This window comes from Pan paniscus, chromosome 1 (genome assembly GCF_029289425.2).
Source record: "Pan paniscus chromosome 1, NHGRI_mPanPan1-v2.0_pri, whole genome shotgun sequence".
Lineage (NCBI taxonomy): Eukaryota > Metazoa > Chordata > Mammalia > Primates > Hominidae > Pan > Pan paniscus.
This window is the reverse complement of record NC_073249.2, coordinates 175,199,329-175,212,997: the sequence shown is the minus strand read 5'-3', so window position 1 is coordinate 175,212,997 and position 13,669 is coordinate 175,199,329. Positions and strand designations below refer to the sequence as shown.

The window sequence follows — 13,669 nt, the reverse complement described above, 5'->3', positions numbered from 1 at the left end:
TTTTCTGGTTTTGGTATTAGAATAATACTAGCTTTATAGAAAAATTGGAAAGTGTTCGCTCTTCTATATTTTGGAAGAGTTTGTGAAGGTATGTCGTTAATTCTTTAAACATTTTATAGAACTCACCATCTGGGCCTGCGCTTTTCTTTGTGAGAAGTTTTTTGATTACTAATTCAGTCTTTATACTTATTTTACGTCTATTCAGATTTTCTATTTTTTCTTTAGTCCGTTTTGGCAGTTTATATCTTTCTTGGAATTTATTGGTTTCATCTAATTTGTTGTTCATTGTATTTCCTTAGAATTTTTTTGTTTTTGTAAGATTGGTAATAATGTTTTTTTTCTTTCGTTCCTGATTTTAGTACTTTGAATCCCCTTTTTTTTCCTTGGTCAGTCTAGCTAATGATTTATCAATTTTGTTGATTTTTTAAAGAACCAACTTTTGGCTAGGCACAGTGGCTTGCACCTGTAATCCCAGCACCTTGGGAGGCCGAGGCAGGTGGATTGCTTGAGCTCAGGAGTAGCCCGAGAACCCCTTCCGAGTAGAACATATCAGTTCGATATTCCCACTTCATGGGGGTAATCCTGTTTTGTCATCCAGCCGAAAAGACAGTAGCATTCATTTCAGAGTGGTCCTTTTTTAAGGTACCGGGCCTTGTAGCTGGAGGCAGAGAGAGTGACAGTTACTGGGCTGTAGACCACATATCTATTTGTGCCAATTTGCTTAAAAAAGGACATTTGTTAGCAGGTTTCAGAACATTGGTAAGATAACACTCAGTAGGAAGATTGCTTGCGTTATGTCAGCTACCTTTCTTTCATTACCAGAAGCTACTAGGATTCATCAGAAATAACCTAATATTTGGTGAATGGCATTGGCTTAGACAGATTTGCTTCAGACCAGGAGGTAGCTGAAGATCACTGGCAGCTGGGACTTTCCTCCTTATCTCTGTGCTTCTCTTGCTGTGTAGGCTTGCTTTCTTCGCATAGAAGGCACAGGACCAGTGGCCTCTGTACCTCACAGCTTCAAGAGCAGATAGGAGGGAGCTCTTCCCTTTGCCCCGGTTGAAAAACTTCCTGGGAGATGACTCTGTCCTTCCCTGTGGGGTAGTGGGTCCTGTGATTGGTCAGCTTCCTTTATCAGAAAAGGCTATGTCTGGTGGAAGCAGTCACACCAGCTTCCCTATAGCCCCGCATTAAAGCTGAGTGGAGAGAGGGAGGGAGAGGGCCCTGTGCTATTGTGAAAGAGGATAATTTGATGCTATTACAGCTCAGATAAGGTCTGGGAGAATGATTTGCCGGACAGGCATCTCCAACTGTGCAACTCAGCCACATTTTACATATGTAACACTGGGTAACTTACTTGATATCCCTAGTGTCATTTTCATTTTTAATATAGGAATAATTCTTACCATGCAAAGGCTTGTAAGGTTTACTGTATATAAAGTGCCTGTTACATAAGGGGCAGCAATGAGTGAGCATCTGCTGCTTCTGCTATTGTTATTATTAATGTTGCTATTATCCCTTTCTCCAAGTCCTCTTATTTAACGGTGTTATTTTGCTAAAACACACCTTTAAGAATGCTATTGCCCTCTTTGTAAACCTTTAGTAGCTCCCCATTAACTATTGAATAAAGTTAAATTTCCTTAACTACTCCATGTTTTTTTTCAGACCCTTCAGGATCTGGTCCCTGTAATCTTCTTTTCAGCCTCATTTTTAAAAATGTTTAATTTTAATTTTTTTGAAACAGTCACACTGTTTCCCAGGATGGAGTGCAGCAGCGCCATCTCGGCTCACTGCAACCTCCGCCTCCCAGGTTCAAGGGATTCTCCTACTTCAGCCTCCCGAGTAGCTGGGATTACAGGTGTGCACCACCATGCCCAGCTAATTTTTGTATTTTTAGTAGAGATAGGGTTTCACCACGTTAGCCAGGCTGGCCTTGAACTCCTGGCCTCAGTCAAGTGATCTGCCCACCTCAGTCTCCCAAAGTGTTGGGATTACAAGCGTGAGCCACTGTTCCTGGCCTTCAGTCTTATCTGTAAGTTCCTGTCTGCACCCTGTGCTCTTGTCTGTACATCTACTCTCCTATGAATAGGAAAGTAAAGTTTTCTACATCTGTGCCTTCGCTGATGTTGTTTCCTTGTCTTGGAATGGCCTTTCCCCCACTACCTTCCTTTTCTTTTTATCAGATTTCTTTTTTCTTTCTTTTTTAAAGCCCCAGGTTGAAACTTGAAACCTGATCATTTCAGTTTTGCTTCCTTCCCTGATCTTTTTCCTTGACTGGGAGGAGCCTTCTGGAGTCCACAGCACTTATTTTTGCTCTATTACGATTGTTTACGTGTTAGTCTTTTTTTTTTTTTTTTTTTTTACATTTTGCAAGAATCTAAGCCAGTTGTTTTGTAGAATGTCACACATTCTGGATTTGCGTGATTATTTCCTAGTTGTATTCGTTTTAATTATTTTCAGTTATCTCTCTTAGTTTTTTCTTTTTTGTTGTTGTTGAGAAAAGGGTTTTGCTCTGTCACCCAGGCTAGAGTGCAGGGGTGTGGTCATGGCTCACTGCAGCCTTGACCTCCTTGGCTCAAGCAGTCCTCCCACCTCTCAGCCTCCTGAGAGCTGGGACTATAGGTGTGTACCACCACACCTAGCTAATATTTTGTATTTTTTGTAGAGATAGAGTTTCGCCATGTTGCCCAGGCCAACCTCGAACTCCTGGGCCCAAGTGACCCTCTTGCCTTGGACTCCCAAAGTGCTGGATTAGGAAATTAGGAAACGACTAGGATTATAATTGGCCCTCTTAATGTTGTTTAATTTGTAACCCTAATAGTTGTATTACCACTGGGACCTGTCTTGCCTTTTTTCTGTTTACTGTAATTTTATTTAAAAAATTGTGTTATAGTAGAAGAGGATCAAGGATGAATATATTCTTACCTTGTTTGGGTTAATTTTGCATTCTAACCTCATCAGGGATTTTCAAATCTAATTATTATTTTTGTGTATTTCCTTTACACTTTTGAAGGGAAGATAAGTATAGGGTACAGTAAAAGGGTGACTAAATGCTTAAGGAATGTTTTCATCAACTGTTTTCTTTCACTGTGTTATTAGTAAAGAACTCTTTTCAACTCTGCTTGGTATTGAGAAATTTTTTTCCTAAAATATATGAGTCCTGATATTTATAGTTAGAACAAAAAGAATACTCTGTTTAGTATCTCGGTAATCACTTCTGAACATGAATTCTTACGGCTCAAGACTTTGGATGTAGGGCATCTATAGTTTCATGTGGGATAATCATCTTTAAAACATAATCATTCAATATTGGCTTGTTTTGCTGCTTTCTCACACAGGTGGAGTACAGGAAAATACCAGTTGTTCAAGTATTAAGTATTTGTTCAACTTCCATTATTTGAGATGTTACTTTGTTGTATTGCACATGACTAATTTACTCTTAGGAATATTTACTGAATGTAAACATAGCACTTTTGCATAACATAGGCTTTGCTTGGCTCAGTTTAGTAAGAGACACAGAAAGGCTAAGTTACATTTCATCAGTAAATGTTTTTTGAGCACCTGATGTGTACCAGACACTGTTCTGAGGCATAAGTCAGATACAATTCCTACCCCCTAAGGTATGTGTAGTCTTGTGGGTGAAGTAAACCAGCAATTATAACACAGGGTGATGCATGCCACAATAGGGGAACACACAGAAGACTCTGGGAGCCCAGGGTGGAAATCTAAATCAGACAGAGCTAAGGTGCTTGGAATGACAACGAGGCAGAACATTTGGGTCAAGAAAATTCCAAACTGAGGGACATTGGATGAGAAGTCACAGAAGCAAAAAATGTTACCCATTTGGGGAATTGCAGAGGTAAAGCTAAAGCAATACTTCTTGAGGTATGGTCTTCTGTTTGCCTTTGTCATAATTATCTGGGGGCAGCCGGGTGCGGTGACTCACGCCTGTAATCACAGCACTTTGGGAGGCCGAGGTGGGTGGATCACCTGAGGTCAGGAGTTCGAGACCAGCCTGGCCAACATGGTGAAACCCCGTCTCTATCAAAAACACAAAAATTAGCCGAGCATGGTGGCGGGTGCCTGTAATCCCAGCTACTCTGGAGGCTGAGGCAGGAGAATCGCTTGAACCCAGGAGGCAGAGGTTGCAGTGAGCCAAGATTGAGACATTGCACTCCAGCCTGGGCGACAAAGCGGGACTCCATCTCAAAACAAAACAAAACAAAATAATTATCTAGGAGTGATTCTTAAACCTCCAGGTGATTCTTAGCCTTCTAGGTGGTTCTCTGACTCTCTAAAGTATGAGAAACATTCGTACTTAAGGGAATGAAGAAGGAATGAAAATAATGATGTAATACATGTTACATTAAAGGTATGTGTAAAGTTCTATGATTAGGTTAATTTATATAGACTGTATGACATTTTCATTTAAAATCTGTTTATTTTCCTATCCATAAGTAATTTCTTTTTGGAAGGGGAATTGGCAGAAGGGATGGGTATTACTGTAAATCTTGTCCTTTTATCCCCAGATGATTCTAAAAACAATTTACCAGTCTGTTAATGTTTTATTCATTGAATGCTTTGTTTTTCTTTTAGTCCAAGGACAAAATGATGAGAGGCTCTCGCAGAGGATGTGTTAGACTCAGAGTGAGTATTTATTCATTTTTATGAAAATCAATTTTGACAGAAAGAAGAAAATTGTATTCTGATAGAATTATGGAAGTCTAAATTTAGTTTAGCTTCCTTACATAATTGTTGGGGCAGGTATCTAAGTCTCAGAGAGAAAATGTGATTTCTCCAAGTAACTGTTAGTCAGTATCAGAACCAGGACTAGAACTCAGTTATTTTGGCCCATGATTCAATGTTGTATTTATGACTTAATGCATGTTCTGATTTTCTTAAACCTCTACTTTACAGACAAGAGACAAGGGCTGGAAATTAAGTGAGTTATAGTGTTGGTGGTATATCAACAGTAGAAAAAATGGAAAAATCCCAACTGTTAGCTGCCGCTGCTTTGTTTTTCCTGTTCAGCACTATTTAATCATGGTATATATAGCAGTGCTATCCAGTAGAAATACAATGTTAGCCACATCTATAATTTAAGATTTTCTGGTAAGCCACATTTCAAAAGTAAAAAGAAACAGGCAAAATTAATATTTTATCTAGGTCAGTATATCTGAAATATTGTTATTTTAACATGTGATTAATAAAAAAAAATTAAGATATTTTACAATCTTTCTTTCCATACTAACTATTCAAAATCCAGTGTGTTTTTTACACAAAGGGTACATCTCAATTAGGACTAGCTGTACTTCAGAGAAGGGGATCAATAGCCACATGTGACTAGTGGCTGCCTTATGGTGCGGACCTATAGCTTCATGCTGCTTTCAGTTTCCACCATTGTTCAAATAGGTAAAGGCAAGAAAGAATGCATGGCTAGGGATGCAGTTTCTAGTATCCCATTGTATATGAAGAAAAGTGGCCTCTATCATAACTAGGTTAATCAGTTCTAGGAACCTTTTCTTCAGGACCCTGTTGACTTCTTTCTTCCACCTTTTTTTCTGCATCCTTACTTTTGAAGATGTGAATATATTTGGTAAACATATTATTGCCCTTGTTAACAGTCCTTGATAGAACTGGGAAATACCGCTGAGAAAGACACCAAATTATAATAGAAAAATCCTGGCACTGAGATAGGAGTAGGTATGGGAGATTTGCAGGATGGAAATGAGACAGGCCTGTTTCAAGCAGATGGTATATATGTGATAGCACAAAGATTTTTAAAAATTCAACTTCTAGTTTTTGGATTTTTTTTTCCTAAAATTTTCCTTTGGTTTCTCTTTTGTCTATTTGGTGTAATTACTTTTCTAAGCACTTGCTGTTGACCTCAGTCACCAGTCAGTCTGGTATTAACTGCTCTTTTGGCTTGAGATAAGTTCAGTAGTGAGACTTTAGCAGAACTGTCTTGATAGAGCACTGCAGTTGAATTCCATCTGGATTTAGGCCACTGTCTCATTGTTACAGTTAATCCACTGGTTTTGTCTGTCTTTATTTTTTTGTTTTTGCTTTTAAATGTAGCTTAATTAATTATTAACCCTTCTAACTACCACCTTAAGAAATAGAATTTTGTCAGCTGCACCTGAAGCCTCTCCACATGCCCCAATTAAATAAATTACATCCCTTATATGTCTCCTAAAGTAATCACTTCTTACATTTGGTTATAACTTTTTTACCCAAATGTGCATCCCTAAGTCCTATAGTTTTCTTACCTATTTGTTTAACTTGATGTCTTTTGTTTACAATTTGTCTGTTGAAGAATCTGGACCGGCTGGGTGCTGGAGCTCACGCCTTTAATCCCAACACTGGGAGACTGAGCGAGGCAGAGGATCATTTGAGCCCAGTAGTTCGAGACCAGCCTGGGAAACATAGTGAGATCCCCATCTCTACAAAAAATTAAAAAAATTAGCTGGATGTGGTGACACATGCCTATAGTCCCAGCTACTTGAGAGACTGAGGCAGGAGGATCACTTGAGCCCAGGAAGTCAAGGCTGTAGTGAGCCATAATTGTGCCACTGCCTTCCAGCCTGGGTGACAGAGTGAGACCCTGAGACCCTGTCTGAAAAAAAAGAAAAAAAAAAAAAGGAATCCAGACCCTTTGACCTATAAGAATTTTCCATAGTATAGATTTTACTGATTGCACGGTGGTGCAGTTCACTACATTCCTCTGTCCATTGTTTTTGCTGCAAATTGGCAGCTGGATCCAGAGACTGGATCAGACTTAGGTTTGATCCCTTTGGCAAGACTGTAGGTGGTGGTGTGTTCTTTTAGCAGCAAGAACATAGTATCTAGTTTTTGCCCTTTGTTGATATTAGCAGCTATTGATGTTCAGTACCTACACCCATTAACTCATTGAGGGTTGCAAAATAATGACAGGCTATCATTTTGTTTTAATTTTTATCAGAAATAATTTTATAAGGAGACATTTCATCTATTATTTGGTTACCCAGTGGTGCAGTTAAAATAGGCAAGATGACTGCTTGATTATTTCCTATTATTTACCAAATTTTAAAGGTAATGAATTGGCTTCAAAAACAACCACTTATATATGTGTTTATATGTATATTTCCAAAAGAATTGGAAACAGGGACTGAAACAGATGCTTATATATCCATGTTCATAGGATATATAACATGGATATATAGCATTATTTGCAATATTCATAGCATTATTTGCAATATTCACAGTAGCCAAGAGGTGGAAAGGATCCAAGTGGCCATCCACTGATGAATGGATAAAAAATGTGGTATATAAATACAGTCTATTATTATTATTATTATTCAGTCTTACAAAGGAAGGAGATTCTGACACATGCTGCAACATAGATGAACCTTGAGGACACTAGACTAAGTGAAATAAGCCAGTTACAAAAAGACAAAAAGGGTATGATTCCACTTATGTGGGATTCCTAGAGTAGCCAAAATCAGAGACAGAAAGTAGAATGGTGGTTTCCAGGGGTTGGGAGTACGGGAGATGGGGACTTAGTGTTTAATGAGTATGGAGTTTTCAGTTTGGAAAGATGAAAAAGCTCTGGAGATGGATGGTGATGATGGTGATCATCACATCATGAACAATGTGAATGTCCTTTATGCCACTGAACTATACACTTAGAAATGGTTAAAATAATAAATTTCATGTTAGTATGTTTTACCATACACACAAAAACACCCATATATTTCACAGTTTTATAGGTCAGACATCTCTGTTGGGTTTTGTGCTTAAGGTCTCGTATGACTGAAATCAAGGAATTGGCTGGACTGGGCCCTTATCTGGAGGCTCTGAAGAAGAGTCCTCTTCCAGGCTCATTCAGGGCATTTGCAGAATTCAATTCCTTGTGATTGTAGAACTGAAGCCCTGTTTGTTTTTTGTTTTTTGTTGTTGTTGGCTGTCAGTTGTGTTCTGCTTTCAGCTTCTAGAGGCTGCACGTATTCTTGGTCACGTGGCCTAGACCCCTCCATTTTCATGTCAGCGATGTGCATTGAATCCTTCTGGTGCTCTGAATCTTTCTGACTTCCCATTTGGCTATCAGCTGCAGAAAATGCTCTGCTTTTAAAAGACCTCATGTGATGACATCGGATTAGGTCCACCAAATAATCTCCCTTTTGCCATGTAATGTAACATAATTACTCCTGCGATATCATATTCATGGTTTTCATCCATACTCAAAGGGGAGGAGATTATACAGGGGCAAGGGTCTGTGAGAGTCATTCTTAAAATTCTGCCTACTACACAGCATGACAGAGAAGAACCAAATATACCTGTGTTTGATTCCCATTTTTACCCATTCCTTTGTTGAGTGGAAAAGGGAAGCTATCATAAGCTTCCTGAGCTTTAGTTTCCTCTTCTTTAAGGTGGAGATAATACTCTTCTTGCAGAATTTTGTGACGATTAGGTCCTGGCACATAGATGGAACTTAATAATTAGAAACATGTATGTGTGTGTCCGTCTGTGTGCACACACGTGCATTTTACTAGGCTTTGTAGTATTTTCCAAAAATTAAACTGCCGAGGCTTTTAGTCAAGAAATATCTGGAGGGTTTGTTTACAATACAGTTACCAAGTCCACCTTCTAGATAGGCTGCTTTAGTGTAGTGTTCTGGAACCTTTATTTTTAAACAGATTATCCAGGTAATTATGTTGTGTAACCAAGAGGGACCACTGGTGTAGAAACAATCAGAGAGACCTGGGGCTGAATTTTACTCAGCTCTTCCCTTACTGACTCTGACATTGGGCACATTTCTTAACTTTTATGAGGATACTGTGATATAACTGGTATGGTTGTTGTGAGGCTTAGCAATTATGTATGTATAGGAAACAGTAACTGCTATGGATGACAACGATGATGACGATGATGAATATGGTAGTGATACTGCATCTAGATTCCAAATGAGCTTAATGAGCTATCATTGACTGCACTACTGATCTTGCCCTTGCCCCATCCATCCCATCCTATATTTGAATCACACTATGTTTCTTCCTGTTCCCTCACTGTGCTTCTTCATTCCTCATTGCTTCTGACTTTTTCTTTTTCTTATATCATGGAAGTTCTGCACCCCCTATCTGATGAGCTCATCGCTTAAGAGACTTTTCAAATGTTACCTCATATGTGAAGCCTGTCTAATCCGCATACTTCTAACAGGTTTAATTCTCCCCATCCTCTACATTTTTTTTTCCTTCTTCCCCGACTCCTGCTTCTCCTCCCCCTCCTCGCTCTCCCCCCAACTTTTGACAGGATCTTGCTCTTTCACCCAGGCTGGAGTGCAATGGTGCGATTATAGCTCACTACATCCCCAAATTCCTGGCCTCAAGCAATCCTCCTGCCTCAACCTGCTGAGTAGCTAGGACTACAGGTGTGCACCACCACACCTAGCTAATTAAAATTTTTTTTTTTTAGAGACGAGGTCTCACTGTGTTGCCCAGGCAGTCTTGCTAACTCAGTCTCCTAACTCCCGACCTCAGGCAGTCCTCCTAACCCAGTCTCCCAAAGCATTGGAAATTACAGGCACCAGCGACCATGCCTGGCCTATTTTTTTACATTTGTAATTTAGAGCCATGAAATTACTTGTTACATTGTATTACATGTTAATTTTTCTGTTGTCTCCACTTGGATAATAAGTTCCTATTCAGTGTCACAGTTGCCTGGCACATAATAAATACTCAAAAATGCTTATTGTTAATTTTATGTATTTATAAAAATAATCAGTAAATGTTGGGAAATTTGCCTTTACTATGGTTTGCATACAAAAGAACTGTGGGAGTTATTTATCTTAAACATAATGTGAGCCAGTGGTATGATGTATTTTCTAAAAAAACAAAGCAAAACACCCACGTGAACATAGGGTACATAAAAGGAGAATGGAGAAAGGGACCATAGAGGAAACCCAGATCAGGTGCTGTGCTGGATGATTTTCATACACATTCCTATCATAACCCTGTCAGGTAAATGCTCATATTTCATTTTGCAGATGAGGAGACTGAGACACAAACTACTCTTAGTAACTTATCAAGGTCATATAGAAATGGTGAATCTGAGATTGGACTTGGGTCTTATTTCAAAGCCCTGTTCAATTCTTAATGTTACTAGGCTCCCATTCCTCTGGACTAGAAGAGTGAATTCAGATACTGTAAGTCATTATAAGGTAGTGTAAAACCAGTGGAGGAAAGCAGAAAAGTGAAAAACCTTCTTTGTGTTGGTTATGAAGTGTGTGCCACTAGATGGTGCCCTTTCCTTGATGAAGAAGTAAAATGTTGCTTGAGTCCTGTGGTCTGATCCTCTCTCATACTAGTCAAAAACAAAACATTGGCATTTTCAGATAATATCTGGAAAATGGAGACATTGACAACATTAAAGAGGCAGTGTGGCCCGGGCTTGGTGGCTCATGCCTGTAATCCCAGCACTTTGGGAGGCTGATTCAGGAGGATCACTTGAGTCCAGGAGTTTGAGACCAGCCTGGGCAACATAATGAGACCTCTTCTCTACAAAAAAAAAAAAAAAAAAAAAGAACAAAATTGGCTGGGTGTGGTGGCTTACACCTCTATCCCAGCTACTTGGGAGGCTGAGGTGGGAGCATCACTTGAGTGCAGGAGGTCGAGGCTGCAGTGAGCTGAGATCATACTACTGCACTCCAGCCTGGGTAACAGAGCAAGACCCTGTCTCAAAGGGAAAAAAAAAAAAAAAGTAGGGTGTAGTGGCAAAAACAAATACAGGGCATGTATGTAATGAAATTCAGACTTGGATTCTGCCACATTCTGGCGTTGTGACTTGAGGCAGCTTTTCAGCTCTGAGCCCTATTTCCCATATCTCTGGAATAGACATCATGCCATTTACTCATAGTGTTGTGAGTACCAAATTAGTTAATACATTTTGAAAAGTACTCAAACACGGTGTTTGGAGCTTAATAGGATCTAAATGAATGGTAGTTTTTTTTTGTAATTCATAATTTCTATTAATACAGATGAATCTCAGATTCTGAAGAATTCTAAAGGGCCTTAGGAATCACCAAAGAAAAATGAATTATATTAAACAAAGTTTTAATGGTAAATTTATTATACATCTTTGAAAACTATTAATCCACATGTGATTTAGAGTAACCCTCTTTTACTCCATCCAGTGAAACTAAGTATTCCATTTACCTGTTGTGCTAGGTATCAGAATTGAATGTGATTTCCTGAGAGATGCATTATCTATTCTCTTTTCTTTTAGTCTACCACAAGAGAGGTCGGTGGTGCACCATGACAGAATATTAATATTTTCAGTAATGACTTCTGTTAGTGCCCTATTTCATTGATACCATCACTTTTTTTTTTCACAATGCAATAAGGTGTTATTTTTAGGTTAATGTATAACTGTAAGAATGTCTTCCTTTTTCCCTTGGATCTGTATCCTGTAAGAACTTTTATCAATTGTCTTGTTATTTCACAGTGAAAAGTCACTCTATTCATTGTGGCTTTTCTCGTTAATTCAGTAGCCTTTTTGTAAGCTCTTTCTCTTCTCTATGAATTTAATATTGAAAATATCCTCCCTTGGGCAAGATGTAAACATCTATTTAATCTCTGTGATTGGTACATAGATGTCATTAGTGCTCTATTTTATGAATGTTTATACTATTTCATAATTACAAATTAAAAATTAAATGAAAAAGAAAGTGATGGAAGAATATATTCCAGGCAAGTGCTAACCATAAGAAAGCTGGGAAACAGAATTAATATCAGACATAGAATACTAAGAAAAGAAATTAAATTGTTATGGAAAAAGAGAATACCAAAGACGCAGTATCACATAGATAACATTCTTTGACAACAATGGAAAAAATTAGAAATCCCTTGATGAAACAGTAGCCACCCACCTCACACACATACTTCTGAATAATTCATTGGTGAAAGTAGAAATGATAATAGAAATTGTGAAATATTTAAGTCTGAACGATAATGAGAAAACCACATGTTAAAACTGCATCTATGGAAGTCTGATTTATAATCTTAAATGAATATATTACAAGACAGATTGAGAATTAATGATCTAAACATTAAAATTTTAAAATTAGGCAAAGAAAAGAAATAGCAAAGGAAATAGAAAGAAGAAAATAACAAAAAGAATACACTAATGAAATGGGAAATAAACACTAGAGAGCATAAACCAACTGAACTGTGATTCTGTGAAAAAAGTAATAAAATAAACCCTGGTTAGATTGGGAGGAAAAAAACAAAGGCACAAATAAATAATATTAAGAATGAAAAAAAGAAAAGTACGTAATAGTAGAGATGAAAAATTGGCAGGAAGCTACTACAAATACATTTTGCCAATAAATTTGAAAGCTTATATGAAAATGGATAATTTCTCAAAAAAGCATAAATCAACAAAATTAGGCTGTCAAAGAACTTGACAAGGTGATTCTAAAAGTCATTTAAAATTTGGGAAAGGGGAGAGATATTTTTAAAGAATAAGGAGTTGGTGGACTTGCCACTCCAGATATTAAGTTTTTAACTGAAACTATGGTAATTAAAATGGTATGGTGGTGTTATAAGAGACAGAAATAGATTAGCGGAATGGAAGAGAAAGCTGAAAAACAGAACCATTTGGATTTGGGTCTTGGAAAAAGCTGGAAATTTGGTATATGATAGAGCGTTACAAATCAGACATTATCACTTAGTAAATGAAACTGGATCAATTGGGTGTCCATATGAAAAAAAGAATATTACTCTTTACCCCATGTGATACACAAAAACAAATTTCAGATGTATAAGAGGTATAAAATGAAATTTTAAACTTAGAAAAAAAGCATAGGTGATATCTTTATGATGTCAAGATAGAGCAGAAAGCATAAACCACAATGGCAAATATTTGTGGATTTGACAACATTCAAAATTTAAAACCTTTGAACAAAAAAAGATACCACAGTCAAAGGGAAAAGACAACTCATGGATAGAAGAGAAAATACTTAAAATACATCAATTGGCAAAGGATTAATATTCTGTGTATATGTAAATAACTCCTGCATATTAATAAAGAAGACAAAAAGAAAATCCCCCGAAATGCACACAAATCAGTAAAAAAGACAAAAGAATTCTCAAAATGTAGAAAAGTTACATACTTTCAATTCATATAAGGGGGAATAAGAAGGTAAAATATTGAATGCAAAAGCAAAGCAAATTGTTTACCACTCTCTTACTGGCATCTAGGCCAGTGCCTAGAAATTCAATAAATACTTGTTGAATCAATGAATGAATGATGCTAAAGTAGGTCCTCCATGCAGTGTCTTCTTTAGCGAGCAGGTTGAACCGCAAGCCATTCTGCTCCCTTCTATATTATTGATTCTGTCACTCCTCTCTAGACTGTATGTTCCTCCAGGGCATAGACATGTTTTGTATCCCCTGGCTGTTACTGTTCTTGGCCCAGAATAGGTATTTAATAAGTTTGTTGAAGTAATTAGTGAATATTGTTTACTGTCACCATGTCCTGTTAAGAACAGGCTTTGGATCAGGGTTTGCAAGACCTAGTATTCTTCTCCCTTTTAGTTGTTGGACTTTTGGCAAACTTAAAAAAAATTTTTTTTAAATCTGAGTCTCAGTTTCTGAATCTCTAAAGAAGAGTAGTGACCTGTTCTGCCTAAATC

General features: G+C 37.7%; 1 protein-coding gene across 7 annotated transcripts in view; it reads left to right on the top strand.

The window, feature by feature from the left end:
• OSBPL9 (oxysterol binding protein like 9) overlaps positions 1-13,669 on the top strand; it is a 275,275-nt gene that overhangs the window by 135,335 nt on the left and 126,271 nt on the right. For 6 of the 7 annotated variants that reach the window (XM_063607656.1, XM_057298908.2, XM_063607654.1 and 3 more), the window contains one exon: positions 4,597-4,647. In XM_063607656.1, coding sequence (XP_063463726.1) covers positions 4,597-4,647 — 51 coding nt within the window. Of the gene's footprint in view, positions 1-4,596; positions 4,648-13,669 lie in introns of those variants that run through there. The other variant, XM_055093017.3, reaches the window with a different exon arrangement.